Source organism: Otolemur garnettii, unplaced genomic scaffold (assembly GCF_000181295.1).
Source record: "Otolemur garnettii isolate 467f Iridium unplaced genomic scaffold, OtoGar3 scaffold00089, whole genome shotgun sequence".
NCBI classification, from domain to species: Eukaryota; Metazoa; Chordata; class Mammalia; order Primates; family Galagidae; genus Otolemur; species Otolemur garnettii.
This window is the reverse complement of record NW_003852484.1, coordinates 2,571,543-2,587,330: the sequence shown is the minus strand read 5'-3', so window position 1 is coordinate 2,587,330 and position 15,788 is coordinate 2,571,543. Positions and strand designations below refer to the sequence as shown.

Below are 15,788 nucleotides of genomic sequence, written 5' to 3'. Positions count from 1 at the left end.
GGCCTTCCCGGCCACGATTAGTTTTCTTCTTGTGTGTGGTGGTAGATAGGGGCAGATCCTTTCCTTGGTCTCCTAGCTGGGGTTCCTCTCTCAGCCGTTTGATAAATGTTTGCTCCAGCGACGCGTGTGACAAACTGACGCCAGATACCAGGCCGCAGGTGAGACAGATTAGCCTTAATTCTGAGCAGTCTCCACGGGAACTTGCGTGAGAAGCTGCCAATCTCCTGGAGGGGGCGGGACTAAGGCGGGTCCTGAGAGGAGGCGGGTCTGCGTGTTCTTTCCACAGTACCTGATTGGCCTGGGAGAGCTGAGGGAGCGGGGGTGGGGTTTGATACAGCGGGCGCCGGCCACGTTGGACGCTGGGAAGCCCTGCCAAAGGCCACGCCCAGGCCCCACAATGCACTGCAGGGCGCGTCACTCGGAGCTGTGGGTCCCGGCTGGACAGGTACGCCCCAGCTCCTCCCTTCCCTCTTTTCCTGCCTTAGGGGCGCTCGAACCCCTGCCGGCAGCTCCCCTCGCTCTACGCACCACACTCACGGCCCACGCCCCCGGGACTACCGACGTATCCCCGGGCAGGAACCAAGCCTGTGCCGTTGGGGTGGGAGCTGCGTGTCTTTGGGGCCACGGAGCTCTGGGGGACATGAGGAGACCCGGTCCACTAAGACTTCAGGGTTCCGTGGGGCCGCGCGGGCGGCGGTTGTCCTTCGGATGGTCTGCCTCGGCTTGGGGCGGTCCGGGAAGGGGAATACGAGGGGGAGGGCCAGTCACCCTGACTTGCTAGCGGCTGGTGGTGGGATTCCCTGGCGCCCACATGTCAGAAATACGATGATCCACCAAGTCTGGTTAGGTAGCCAGAGACAGAGTGGAGGTGCCATTTCCCATTTCTGTTAGTAAGGGAGAGACTTGAACCAGTGGCTAGCTTTGCGTTGTGTGAAATAAGCGCTGATCCCAGAGATTTGCCTGGGTTGGTTCAGAGAAACCTCATGGGGCCCTCTTAATGGCACTTTGGGAACAGTGTGGCAAAAAGCAAACCTGAGCAAGCGTAAGAGATCTCCGAAAGAGAAGGCTGAGCCCAAGTTGCCTCTGTTAGTGAAAGCAGCTTTAGATTTTTCTCCAGCTGCTTAGTTCCCTGGATCATCCACCTGGAGCAGGTGGAGAGCTTCAGAACCAGCTCCTCTTATGTCTGTTCGGTTAAGGCAAAGCCCAGCCCAGACCTGAAGTGTCAGCCACTATACCAGAGATGTTAGAATCTCAGCTGACAAATGGAACAGCCACTTTTTAAAAGTCCAAATCACTTAACATACTACTAGTATTTGCTCATATACTATGACTGTAGGGAGTTAGGCAATACCTTACAGTACCTATAATCTGGTGTTTGACTCTGACACCTGTGACCATGTCCTAAGTTAATGGGACATTTGGGCATTTTCTGTGTTGAGAACCATTACATCTGTTTAGTTTTGTGTTTTTTAGTGTGTGTGACTCATTAAAATCTAAGTGTATGTTTCACTGATGTATGAAAGAAGCCCCTTCCTTTCAATGTGTTTGAATAAGAAGTCTAGATAACTTGAGAGTTATTAGGGTTACACCTGAGTTTAAATCCCTACTTTGCCACTTACTAGTTTAGGGATTGAACAAATTACTTATTTTCGGAGCTCAAGTTTCTTCAAAGGTTAAATGGAACTAACAATACTTACCTCACAGGGTTTTGCAAGGGTTAAATGAGGTAATGGGTATAAAATGCCTGGTCCACAGGGGTAATCAGTAAGTACTAAGAATGGCATAGCAGATCCTTACTGTAGGACTTTTAGTATAGTACAAGACTATGTTTTGGGTGTTTTACATGATCCTGTGAGGTAGATACTATGGGCATCTTTAAAACAACCCCATGAGATAGATACTTTTAGTAGCTGTAATTTACAGGTGTAGAAATCGAGATATAGAAAGGCAAAGCTTGCCCACAATTACATGGCTGGTACATGGTGGAGCCAGGATTAGAACTCAGGCTCCAGAGTCTGTCCTTTTAACTACCACAGTGTACTGCCTCTTAAAGAAAATGTAACCTGTTCTTTTCTTTCTTTCTTTCTTTTTTTTTTGTAGAGACAGAGGCTCATTTTATCACCCTCGTAGAGTGCCATGGTGTCACACAGCTTACAGCAACCTCCAACTCCTGGGCTTAGGCAATTCTCTTACCTCAGCCTCCCAAGTAGCTGGGACTATAGGCACCCACTGCAATGCCTGGCTATTTTGTTGTTGTTGTTGCAGTTCAACCGGGGCCAGGTTTGAACCCGCCACCCTTGGTATATGGGGCTGGTGCCCTACTCACTGAGCCATAGGCACCGCCCCCTGTTCTTTTATTTCAAAGTGAACAGCTAGATAGTTTTTGTATTTCTGGTTTCTTGCCTCTTGTTGGCTTGGGGAAACTGATGTAGCACAGTGATGTAGGGATACAAGAAACACAGGTTTATGTACCTGTACTGTCAAATGCTAGGAGTGTAATGTTGAGAAAGTGAGCTTTATTTTCTTGTCTGTTAAATGGAGGTTATATCCACATAATTGAATTATATGGTGGTACACAAATGTTGGGGATTGACATACTTTAGCAGGTATTGGGAGCTCTGTTCCTAGATGTGAGTGTAATCTTGAGGAGCCTGCGCAGCGTAAGCACCCATAACAGGATTATCAAAGACTGCCAGTAAGGTGGGGGGGGGGCAGCAAAATGGCAGAATAAATTTTGGCTACCCTTGGTACTTTTTTTCCTTCCCTTCGTGCTCTGTCTCCCAAGTGCCTTCCTGCTAACCTTTGGCTTTGTAAAGTCCTTTCTCTTTTCCATTCAATCTGCCCCCAGCCTGTGCATCACACTTAGTGTAACTTTCTTCCCAAATTAACCATTACCCATTCTCACAGCTCTCAGCACTTTTAATAAAGTAATATGTACTGAGGTAGTGTTTCCCAAATATTAATATTGTCACACATGCAAGATAATGTGATAGTTGATCATTAAAAAAAACCTCCCCAAATTTTCACGTACACATATATTTGAATGAAAGAAAAAAGTTGATTTATCTAAAATTAGGAGGAAAAACAGTACCTCAAAACTGACTTCACAGATATTGCTAAAAATACATAGGAGAAAATGTAAGGTGAAGAACTGCTAGTAGGTGAGCTGAAGATAAGGTATGAATTCTGAAGTGGTACTTAGATAACTGAAGTTTGGGAAATGATGAGCTAAAATAAAATGTGAGTTGCATGACCCCAGTATAAATGGAGGCATTTATGAAAGCTAGGAAGAAGGCTAGGAAGAAGATACAAAATTTACTTACATGTTGGATTTGTTTATTGCCTTTCTGATAAATCTTGGGCCCATAGTCATTACCCTACATGGCTCTGAAGAAGAGAGGTCAGCATCTTGTTACCTTGGGTCTAAGAGGTTGCTTACCACTGCAGTGGTAGTCTGGCATTGTGGGAGTTTATTTTGCTTACATAAAAGTTTCCCCTTATTTACTTAGGTTATTACTTGGGCTTTTTCTTCCACTACTTGGGAAGAGGAAAATAGGCCACTACTCAGCTTCCCTGCTGCTGTCTAAAGGCAGGTGTAATATTTTTTCTGTGTTAAAGGTGAAAAACAGACCAGTGGCCTAAAAAAGATATATGGCCCTGATAAAATAGAAATACTCCTTAATTTTACCATGTAATTGTTGAAACCTCTTGCTTTTCACAGTTCCACTGGTCTTTCCCTGGTGTTTTCCCAAGCACAGTCTGGCTTAGACCCCAACAGTGCTCTAACTCTACTTGCCTTGATATGGACAGATTTCTTTTTCACTAGAACAGTCCAGACACGATTAGTTTTTTAAAAATAAACTACATTTTAAATCTGAGGTAAAAATAAAAAGGGGGATTATTTATTTTGAGTTGATGGAGAAACTGCTTATCCTGAGATAATTGGAATCCACCTACAAAATAGTTAAGCCTGGCATTGATTATCAGACATTTATCTGGGATTTTCTTGTTTTCTTAATGAAGTTCAGCTGGTTTGGATGCTGAATCAAATTACTCTGGGAGGAAGTGATTTCACTTTTTTGTTTTGGACAAAGTCTCACTCTGTTGCTTCTGGCTAGAGTGCCCTGGTGTCACCTAGCTCACACCAACCTCAAATTCCTGGCTTTGAGCAATCATCCTCCCTCAGCCTCCTGAGTAACTGGGACTATAGGTACCCCTCACAACATCTAGCTATTTTTTTTCTATTTTTAGTAAGATAGGGTCTCACTCTTGCTCAGGCTGGTCTCAAACTCCAGCTCAAGGGAGCCTCCTGCATCGGCCTCCTGAGTGCTAGGATTACAGGTGTGAGCCACTGTGCTCTGAGAATTTACTTGTTAGCCTTATCAGCTGTTAAATAGAAATAATCCTCAGATAACCTTTTAAGAGTTGTGATGGAGAATGTAATTGCTGTGTTCTGCTTTTCGTTAAAGCCTAAATTGTGTGTTAGGAATATCTGACATGTAATTTTGTCTAACTTTAGTTTTTTATTTTATTTACTATTTTTTTGAGACAGAGTCTCACTTCATCGCCCTCTTGGTAGAGTGCTGTGATGTCATAGCTCACAGCAACCTCAAACTCTTGGGCACAAGTGATTCTCTTGCCTCAGCCGCAGCTGAGGACTACAGGTGCCCACCACAGTGCCTGGCTATTTTTAGAGACAGGGTCTCACTCTTGCTCAGGCTGGTCTCAAACTTATGAGCTCAAGCAATCCACCTGCCTCAGCCTCCCAGTGTGCTAGGATTACAGGTGTGAGCCACCGCGCCTGGCCTTAACTTCAGTTTTTTAATTAGTAAAGTGCATCAGCCTCTTGAGTGCTAGGATTATAGTCTGTATAGTCTTTGCTCTTTTCATTTAAATTTCTTTAATTTTGGATGTGATATTTCTTGATGGCAGGAACTCTATATTCTTAGTGTCTGGCTTAATCTATAGTAAATATTTGTTAAACAAAATGAACTTGCAACCACTTTTCTCATATGTATGTTAGGAAGTATGAATCATATCTTTCTGTCTTCCAGCTCATTAAAAAGAAGTGAATAACTTTGAAGACTACATGGAAGTTGGCAATCTGTTGATAAAGACTATTCCTAATATTGCTGTTAGGATCCTAGAAAGGATCGGGCATAAAAAATGAATTTTTGCTGGGTGGTGCCTATGGCTCAAGAAATAGTAGGGTGCCAGCCCCATATACCAGAGGTGGTGAGTTCAAACTGAAGGAAAAAAAAAAGAGTTTTTGCACTTGTAAATACCAAAATATGAACTTTTGGAACTATCATCTGCCCTCATGTTAATTCTTAGAATGGTCATCTTGCTGGATTTCCATGTCTGAAAAGGCAACAGTTTATATTCTTAGGAGTATGAAGTGAGACATTTTCCTACTTTCTTACACTTAGGCTAAATGTTACAATTGTGGTTTGTAATTAAACAACAGTATAGATAGTATAAATAGCCTCCTTCCATGAATTTTAGTTTTCCCTTGCTATTGCATTTAGGAGAGGAAAAAAAACTGGATAAATGGATAAAATGCGATTTTGATATGTTACATTGGGACTTCAGTTTGAAGATTCCACTGTGGTAAAAAGGCTAATTTAACTTCATTTTTTCTCTTTAAATAAATGGAGGATAAAAATATTAAAAGGTAATGAAAAAAAGGGGGGTAGTAAATTTTAGTGCATTAGCTTTATTAGTTGGATTAAGTTTTATTGTCAGGTCAGTTACACCATGAATAGGCAGCTGGATTTTTATTTCACACAGCAGTGGAAACTATTAATTCCTGATTTCCAAACTTGGTACCAGTTGGTTTTCTCTGGCACTTTGGGGGGTGTATTACTAATTCAATTTTCATTTTTGAAATGAGATAATAATCACCTAGCTGAAGTGGGCAGGTAAAGATTACTGTCTTAAAATTCAATATCTCTGTAAAAAAAAAAAAAAAACCTATGAAATTTGTGTCAGGCCAGGCACAGTGGCTCATACCTGTAATCCTAGCACTCTGGGAGGCCGAGGTGGGTGGAATGCTTGAGCTCAGGAGTTCAAGACTAGCCTGAGCAAGAGCGAGACCCTGACTCTACTAAAAATAGAAAGACTGAGGCAAGAGGATCACTTGAGCACTGGGGTTTGAGGTTGCTATGAGCTATGATGATGCCATGGTACTCATAGGGTGACAGAGTGAGACTCTGTCTCAAAAAAAAAAAAAAAATTGTGGGCAGCGCCTGTGACTCAGAGGAGTAGGGCGCTGGCCCCATATATCAGAGGTGGCAGGTTCAAATCTCACCCCAGCCAAAAACTGCAAAAAAAAAGGAAATTGTGTCAAGTGTTTGAATTTTCACAGTTGTCACTGTCGCTAATGAAGAAGCTAGTGGCCCTGTTCTCTGATAGCCTGATAGAGAAGAGTTATCACATAATTTCAGATAATGAGCATGTTTAATTCAGTGTTTTTCAAAGTATGGTCCTTAGACAATAAGCAAAATAATCACCTTGGGACTTTGTTAAAATTGAAGATTCCTAAACCTGCACAGTCAGTGGATCAGAGGTTTTGGGGGGATGGACCCAGAAATCTGTATTTCTAACTGAACTTCCAACTTCTTATATAAGCTAAAGTTTGAGAGCCACTACGTATTTTTTTGAAAGGTTGACTGTTTACCTGGTTTCTTTCAGACTTAGGCCTGTGAAGTCCTTTTATCTGTTTTGGTAAAAATGACCAGAATCCAGCAAAAGAACCCATTATGATTTACTTTCTGGTTAAAAGGATTGAGAACAAAATTAAAACCCATAAATAAATATTTTTATTACAGAAGTAACATTTACTCATTGTAGATATCATGAACAGTTAGGAAATTATAAAACAATCACTCGTAATACTGTTTACTGGAGATGAGCATTATTTTGATTTTTCCATCTTTCCTGTATCCATTTCTCCCTCCCCTTTTTTTCCTGTCTTCATATATATTTTTTATTTATTTATATTATTAAATCATAGCTGTGTGCATTAATGCAACCAGGGGTACAATGTGCTGGTTTTATATACAATTTGAAATGTTTTCATCAAACTGGTTAACATAGCCTTCACAGCATTTTCTGTTCACTAGGTGTAGAATATAAATCTCTGTCTTCACATAAAACAGCGGTTCTCAATCTGTGGGTCGTGACCCCTGTGTAACAATGAAAATACATCATGGCATTAGGAAGGTTGAGAACCACTGATATAAAACAACAAGTGTGATTTTTATCCTTCTTTTTTCTTCTTAACATATGAGCATTTCACCATTTTATTGAACTTTTTTTATAGACATAACTTTTAGTTGCCGCATCACATTCTGTCATGTGAATATACTGTAATTTACTTCACTATCACCTAATTGTTGGATTTTTAAACATGTTTTCAGTTATTTGGGTCTTTCTGTTTAAATTTCATCTAGATTTCTGATTTTTTCCTCAGGATAGTGTTACATATTAATAAAGGATGAAGGGCATAAATACTTTAAACTCTTATTGAAATTGCCAAATTATTTTGAGAATGGTGTTTTGCCAATTTTCACTTCCTGCTACACTTAGGAAAATACTAGACAGAAGCAAGTATTATTTTTTTAAAAAACTAATTTGTCAAGTGAAGCATATGTACCATTGTTTTAATTAGTATTTATTGATTGCTAGTAAGTTGAACTGTTTTACATATGTTTATCAAATTTGGCTTTAATTTTTATCTGACCCAAATTGTTCATTTTGTTTTAGGTCTTCTCTATCGGTTGAAATGTCTATGATTTTATCTGCCTCAGTCATTCGTGTCAGAGATGGACTGCCACTTTCTGCTTCTACTGATTATGAACAAAGCTCAGGAATGCAGGAGTGCAGAAAGTATTTTAAAATGCTCTCAAGGAAACTTTCTCAATTTCCTGATAGATGTACACTGAAAACTGGACGTTATAACATAAAGTAAGACTTCAGTTTGCTTCTTTAGAACCATTTGCCTTTTGGTTGTTGTTTTAATGAAGTTTAAGTGGTTGCAATGAACATTAGTGTTTGACTAGTTTAAACAAACTTGTTCAAGTCCAGAATCATGTTATTCTGAACTTATGCTAAATAGTAGTCATTGTGTCATCAACTTCTCTGCAGTTGTTTCTGGATTTATATCTGGCTTTTGAAAATTGTATAGTTTGGCAGATCATAGATGTTCCTTGTAAGTCTATCACCAGGTATATATTGGCATTTTTACATGCCTAGAATTATGGTAGGCAGACTGGAATGGGAAATAAAAAAATTTTACCTGATACCTGCCTTCAAACTGAAGAAGCTTACATTCCAGTAGGAGGGGATAACACTTATCACTATATTATATATAAAGAAAGTAAAACTGGCTGATGAGATGTCTAGGGGTGGTCAAGGGCTTGTCTGAGAGGGAACATTTGAGTAGAGACCTAAAAGATGAAAGAGGAGACAGTTATGTGAAGGATACTGTGGATGAAGAGCAAGACGTAGGTAACAGCCAGTGGAGAAGCCCTTCTATACATACAAGAAATGGAAAGAAAACGAGTGATGCTGAAGCATTATGGAGAATTAATAGAATAGCAGAGGGTAAGGTTCAAAAGATAGGAAAGGGGGAAGGGTTATTTAGGGCCTTCTAGGCCATGATGAACTTGGTGTCTCTTGGTCTATTGAGTCAGATGCAGTAGGAAGCAACTGGAGAGTTTTAAGCTAGAGTTACATGATGTGATTTTGGCTTTGAGTAGATAATCCCAGCTGCTCTGCGAAGAATGGGCCATAGGGACAAAGTGTAAGCAGACATCAGATAAGAGATTCTTAGAGAAGTTTAGGTAGAGGTCATAATGAAGAGAAGTGTTGTATTTGGGCTATATTTTGGAATTAACGGATTGAAGTGGGATGTGAAGAAAAATCAAGATTTACCTATAGTTTTTTGGCCCAAGGAACTGCATGGATAATGGGGCTGAAGTGAGCAAAACTAGAAAGGATAAGTATGTTTCATTGGTAAAAAGAGTTCTGTTTGGACCTGTTAAGTCTGAGGTGCTGTTAGACGTCCAAGGAGCACTTCCATTTAGGTAGCTAGATGCATGAGTCTGACATCCAGCTTGTGATTAGGACAAGTATAGAGATTTATATTTGGGAGTCAGCTTATCACTTGCAGTTAAAACTATGGGAATGGATGACACTACCTTGGAAAGCATTTATACGAAACAATTAGAGAGCACGTAATTTCTGAGCAGTTTAATAGTGATTATGCATATAGAAGGAAATCAGATAAGAAAAATACTGATTATGCATATAGAAGAAAGTCAGATAAGAACAAGGTCTGTATAAGATATAATAAATTTCATTGTTGAGCTGGACGTGAGCCTTGTCCTGAAGAATTAATAAGATTTGCCTAAAGCAGGGAGGCAGGCATTGCAAATATAAGAAGGAAAGGCAGGGTAAGCAAAGAATGTGAAATAGCATGGTAGGTGCATAACTTGCTTAGCTTGGTATAGTGGATGGTAATTTAGAGATAGCTATGAGACGTGGGTGGTAATCAGTGTGGCGCCTAATCCTCGATTGCCCTAAAGTTCAGGTTGAAGGATGTCACTTTGATGTAATAGGTTGTAGGAAGCTCTGCTGCAGGTTTGAGGGAAGTGACTTGATAAAAAACAATTCTGAGACAGTGGAACATACAGTGAAATAAAAAGTCTGAGAGGAGAGAGATGAGACAGAGAGGTCAACTTATTATTAGGGCCTGAAGTAGGAAAGTAAAAGGTGCAAATGAAAAAGAAAAGGCCACCAGGTATGGTGGCTCATGCCTATAAACCAGGCACTTCGGTAAGCTGATGCAGGAAGATTGCTTGACGCCGGGAGTTCAAGATTACAATGAGCTTAAAATAATAACTAAGAAAATGACATGAAGGCTATGTTAACCAGTTTGATGGAAGTGTTTCGGATTGTGTGTGAAAACCCCACACTGTACCCCAGAAGTGCATTAATGTACATAGTTACCATTCAGTAAAAAAAAAAAAAAAAAAAAGATTACAATGAGCTATAATCATGCCACTGTACTCCAGCCTAGGAGATAGAGTGAGGCCTTGTCCCAAAAAAAAAAAAAAAAAAAAAATTAATAATGAAGAAAATACTAAACAGAAAGATACTTAAAGAGAAGTGATCAAGCCTAATAAGATAGAATTCTAGAGATGAAGTGAAGGAAGGGGGCAAAGATGATTGAGGCCTTGGAGTTCAGCAGAATGAGGGTGTCATTGTCAGAAAATAGGAAAGGAATTGTTTATGAGAGGTGAGAAAGAAAAAAAGATGATGAAACTCCATTTTGATTATTTTAATTGAGGTTTGACAGGGCAAGTGGAGATGGGATATTTTAGAATCATTCACATAGATGTGATTAAAATTGTGAGTAGAAATGCCCATGGAGTTTAGACAGAGGAGTAGAATAGACCTTAGAAAATGTCTACACTTCTTGGATCACCTGGGTAATGGTAAGATAATGAGATGATATATCTAATTTTTTTTTTTTCTGAGGGTTTAGAAAATGTGGTGGTGATGGTTCAAGTATGTATATATGTAAAATGATGTCTTAGCCTGCTTCTCTTTTTTGGAGAAAAAACTTGAAACATTTAAATATTTTCCTTAATAGGCTCTTTTAGTGCTCTGGATCATTATTTTGAGTTTCAGTTGTTATTGTATAGTGGTGTAGACAGATGTCATTGTTAAAGGAGATTGGCTTGAAAGTATGCATATCCTGATAGAAATCCTGGACTAAAAAAAAATAGAACTTTTTTCAAATGTTTTTTGTTCCTTTGATTTACTTTTTTAAAAGCAGGATAACAGATAGTAAAAATTTAACTAACTCTCTACTGTTTAATTGTGAGTTCCAGGTTTTATATATTTTGTACCAGATCTTATTCCACCCAAAGGATTTGAGGCAATTTGCAAAAATAATTCAAGAGGACAAATGAGGGAATCAGATAAAGGAAAACAGAGATAAAAGACACAATAAACTGAAATAATACTTTTGTCTGGAGCTTCAAACTACATAGTTCATTCAATTTTTAGAAAAAGGCTATGACTATTGCTCTAAGCTTCCTAGTGCCATAGCAAAAAGGAGATAATTGATAAGATTTAGTACCATTGAAGAAAAGTATTGCTTTCCTGGTCTCCTACTCAGACGAAAAAGAGAGACAACATTTTTTTTTTTAATTTCACATTACAAACAATTAGGTTACAATGTTTGCATTTGTTAGGTAAATTCTCTGTTATAGTTGTGCCCCCACCCAGGAGGTATGCCATGTACCCTAACATTGTACCAATACCAATTCCCCTTCCTCCCCCCAACTTGAACTAATTTGAGTTTTTCTTTTATGTGAGCAGGCATTAGTTCATCTGTTGGCTTCATACTTTTCCATTCTTGTGATACTTTACTAAAGAGAATGTCCTCCAACTCGATCCAGGTTAATACAAAAGATGTAAACCCTCCATCTTTTTATGGCTGAATAGTATTCCATGGTGTATATATATGTACCACAGTTTATTAATCCATTCATGGGTTGATGGGCACTGGATTGACCTAACCCCAGTGAGAATAGCCCACATCACAAAGTCTCAAAGCTGCAGATATTGGCATGGAAGTGGTGAGAAGGGAACATTTTTACACTGTTGGTGGAATTGCAAACTAATATACCCTCCTTGGAAAGAAATATGGAGCATCCTCAAACAACTCAAAATAGACCTTCCATTTGATCCCTCAATCCTATTACTAGGTATCTACCCAGAAGGAAAAAAAAAATTTATCATCGGGACATATTTGCACTAGATTGTTTGTTGCAGAACAATTTACAGTTGCCAAGATGAGGGACAGCATTCGGATAGCATTTTTCCAGCAGTCCTAATAGTGAGTGTGATTTTCCTTAAACAACTGACATGATGCAAAAAGCAATTTATGAGAGAGTTTAGGAGTGGGATAAATTCAACAGAGGGCTAATCTGGCCTGATCCAAGATTATAATCCAGATACGTCTAAAGGAATAAATACAGTGCCTGAAAAAGGTGTATACATTTTACGAAAGGAAAAACTGGTATTAAAATTATACTCAACATCTATCAGTAACAAAAGATGAATATAAGTTGAGTTGAGGCCAAGTATAGGCAGGCAGTGACTCATGCCTATAATCCCAGCACTTTGAGAGGCCAAGGCAGGTGGATAACTTGAGCTCAGGAGTTCGAGACCAGCCTGAGCAACACTGCAGTCCCTATCTCTACTAAAACTAGCTGAGCATTGTGGTAGGTGCCTGTAGTTCCAGCTACTCATGTGGCTGAGGGAAGAGAATCACTTGAGCCCAAGAGTTTGAAGTTGATGTGAGTTATGACTCCATGGTACTATACTTAGGGTGACAGAGTGAGACTCTTGTCTCAAAAAAAAAAAAAAAAAGTTGTATCGATAACTTCTTGTAATTGCAGAAGTCAACTGTGACTTGCGCATTACAAATTTAATACAATTTTTTTCTTTCTTAAAATGTATATGCCTTTTTTTTTGGCACCTTCTATAGATTGCATAGCTTTCAGAGCAATGCATAGAGAAACCTCTATGTATGTTATTTTTGTACCCAAGCTTTCAAAAGGATTGAAAAACAATTTTTAGTTCTATTTTGTGACAAGAACCTGGATTTTGTATATTTTCTATTATTGATAAGCAGTCTTGTTAGTTGGTTTTAGTTCATGGAAGTTTTTATAGCATATGACAATGAGCTTAGCTGAAATATATAAAACTGGGAATTAATGTGTGTTACCAGACTTTTAAAATTCTCACTTACATGGTCTGTCTAACAAGGGTACAAGTGAACTTTTCTAGAACTAGAGTATAAATGTTTTGACACAATGACTAAGTAAATGACATGAAGTCTATGTTAACTGGCTTGAGGAAAGTATTTCAAATTGTATATGAAAACACTACACTGTACCCCATGTTTGCATTAATGTATACAGCTATCATTTAATAAAAAAAAAAGATCATATTGTCAGAAAAAAAAAAAATTCTCACTTCACAACTCTTTTTCTAACCACCATGAATTTTTCCAGATAAAACTCAAAAGATCTGCAGTAGCAACACTGTAGCACAGCCTGGAGTTGCCAGCATGCTGCCTCTCTTCATTTTAAATGCTTCTCTTTTCCTTCGAAGTCCAGCTGATGGTCTACTTTTGAATTACCTTCTTCCTCATTACTATTTCATTTCTCTAATGATCTCCCTCTCTTCACAGATTGCCTATAGAACTCGCTTGACTGCTTTTCTCATTGTTCATTGAAATTTTTTATTTTTAATTTAATTTTTTGTCTTCTCTCTACAGAGAGAAGTGTAACTCTTTGAGGAAACTGACCTGCCCTCACTTATACTATTTTTTTTTAAGAGAAGGAAAGAAAAGTTTATTACTTTGCCAGTAAAGGAGGAAAATGTCCAATAGTCTCAACATCCAAATTTTTGCTCATATTGTTTTTGAAATTTCTTAGCATTGTGGTTTTTAAATTTCAAATTCAGAAATTGAGGTGCTCTTTCTTTTTAATACCAAAGTAAATATATAATTATGTGCCAAATCAGGTAGTACCTCACATTAGATTCTAATTGAATAGCCTGAGGAACCCCTGAATTTAAGAAAAAAATTAAAGGAGTAACACAATTGAGAAAACCCCTTTAATTTTCCCTGTGTATGGGGAAAATGATGAATTTCATTGATTGTGATGGCTGGATGCTCAGTTTATTTAGTAATAGAACATATTCCATGGAGCATGACCTGTGCTAACTCAGTATATTGCACATGTCATAGTAGCTGCTAAATGGAGGCTGGTTGTTTGGGGAGTAGGGCAGTGTTTAGGCAGGGGTCCTCAAACTTTTTAAACAGGGGGCCAGTTCACTGTCCCTCAGACTGCTGGAGGGCCAGACTGCGGGCCTCAGGACGAGTCTGCTGCTAAGCAGGACAGGCAGCGGTGGCAAAAACACCTGGTGGGCCAGATAAATGTACTTAGTGGGCCGCAGTTTAAGAACTCCTGGTTTAGAGTGTCGTGGAGTTAAGTCTTCATTTTCTCCAAAAGGTTTCAACTTTGGTGGGATGAAGTTTGTGTGTAGAGGGTATTCAGTTTTGTGAGGTATAGATAGAATTGTAGATCTATCTATATCTGTATAGGGATTTATCTGTTTCATAAGTTGAAAGATACTTTCCTTAAACTGTCATAAATGTATAATGAATAAGCTTATGTGACTACTTAAGAAAAAATGATTAAAGTAATAATCATTAGTCATATGAAAATTAAATTGGGTTATCAGATCTTAAAACTTGGCAATTGGCTTTGGGGCTTTATAAACCATAATTATACATTTTGAGGTCTCTTTGAACATTGAAACACTGATCTCATGAAAAGTTAAATACCCTTTGGGAGGTCATTTATACCCTACTGCGAATTTTAGTGCAGGAAATAAAATTGCTTAGTTCTTTCACTGTGAATTCCTGTGAAGTCTGATACTGTGTGCCTCCTAGCTTCTCTCCTTGCCTGAGTGTTCACTTTCTCCCAACTGCTACTTCCATCTACGAAGGCTGTTTTAGGCCTACCTACCCTTTTTGGTTTGCTGAAACCAAGGATACTTTCTGTATCAGTGCTTTCTTTTTACTCTTTGATGATATTTTTGGATTACTGGAATAACAACTTCAACAATAACCCAGTTACTGAGTACTTTCAATTGCCAGGCACTTTGTTTACATTGTCATTAAACTTTGCAACAACTCTCTGAATGACTATTAAAGATCTTTCTTAATGCTAGGGGCAGACACACAGCTCACACTGGCTTAAGCATAAAAGGGATATTGTGAAGGATAGAGGCTGGGGCTGACTTCATAGATGTTGTTGTAGGGGACTCTCTTTTCTGTAGTCTCTTGCCTCTTGCAGATAGGCGTTCTTTACAGACTAGAAAACACTGCACAGGCAGCTCCAAGCTTACTGTAGTCCAGCTGAGCAACTTTTTCCGTCCATGTTTGAAGAACAATATTTTAATTGGTTTTGCTTGTGTCATGGCCCATTTCTGGACCAATCATTATGGTCAGAGGGGATGAGGTATATAGAAAAGCCATGTAAAATAAATAGTGGAGCTGGAGATAATTCCCCCAAAGAGAAAGAGGAAAGGGATGCTAAATAGATAGCCATTATAGTACTATCACTTGTATTTTACAGGGAAGGTAAATGAGACTTAAGGATGTAAAGAAATTCCTTCAATGTCACAAAGATAATAAGTGGTATATCTGAACCATGGTCTTTTGGCTTCAGGATTCAAATTATTCTCTGCCAAAAGAGAGAGTTGCTACCCTTAACCCTCACACCTTTCTTGACAGCATGTGTTCCTAATTCTCCTATATCTTTTCATTTTTTGTGCAGAGAAATTAACCAGGGAAGAGAATTAAGTGAAATACCACCCCTCTTTTTTTGGTTGATAATAATGAGGAACAGAGAATGTCTGAAGCCTAAAATTGATGGCAGTGTTTCCTTAGCAACTAGGTGTTTGGTGGGAAGGGGAATGCAACCTACCAGTTGCCAACAAACCATCTGGGGGGAGGAGATAACCTGTGTATCCAACTTTCCTGTTTTGTCTTAACTGCGTAAAGCATCATACTACTTTTCTACTGTTTATTATGGCAAAGTGTACTACTTTATAGCACCATATACGTTGATTGGGCTTGTGGACTGGCCTAGGAACCTAATAACTGTTATAGTACAGTTTTATTTTTTTTT

At 38.8% G+C, this 15,788-nt stretch overlaps 1 protein-coding gene across 1 annotated transcript in view; it reads left to right on the top strand.

Moving 5' to 3' along the window:
• The first annotated feature begins 392 nt into the window (after positions 1–392).
• Positions 393–15,788, top strand: part of SEC22A (SEC22 homolog A, vesicle trafficking protein) — a 74,494-nt gene continuing 59,098 nt past the window's right edge. Inside the window, exons 1-2 of the mRNA XM_003795076.2 lie at positions 393–445; positions 7,768–7,968. Coding sequence (XP_003795124.1) covers positions 7,787–7,968 — 182 coding nt within the window. The 5' untranslated portion in view covers positions 393–445; positions 7,768–7,786. The remainder of the gene's footprint in view (positions 446–7,767; positions 7,969–15,788) is intronic.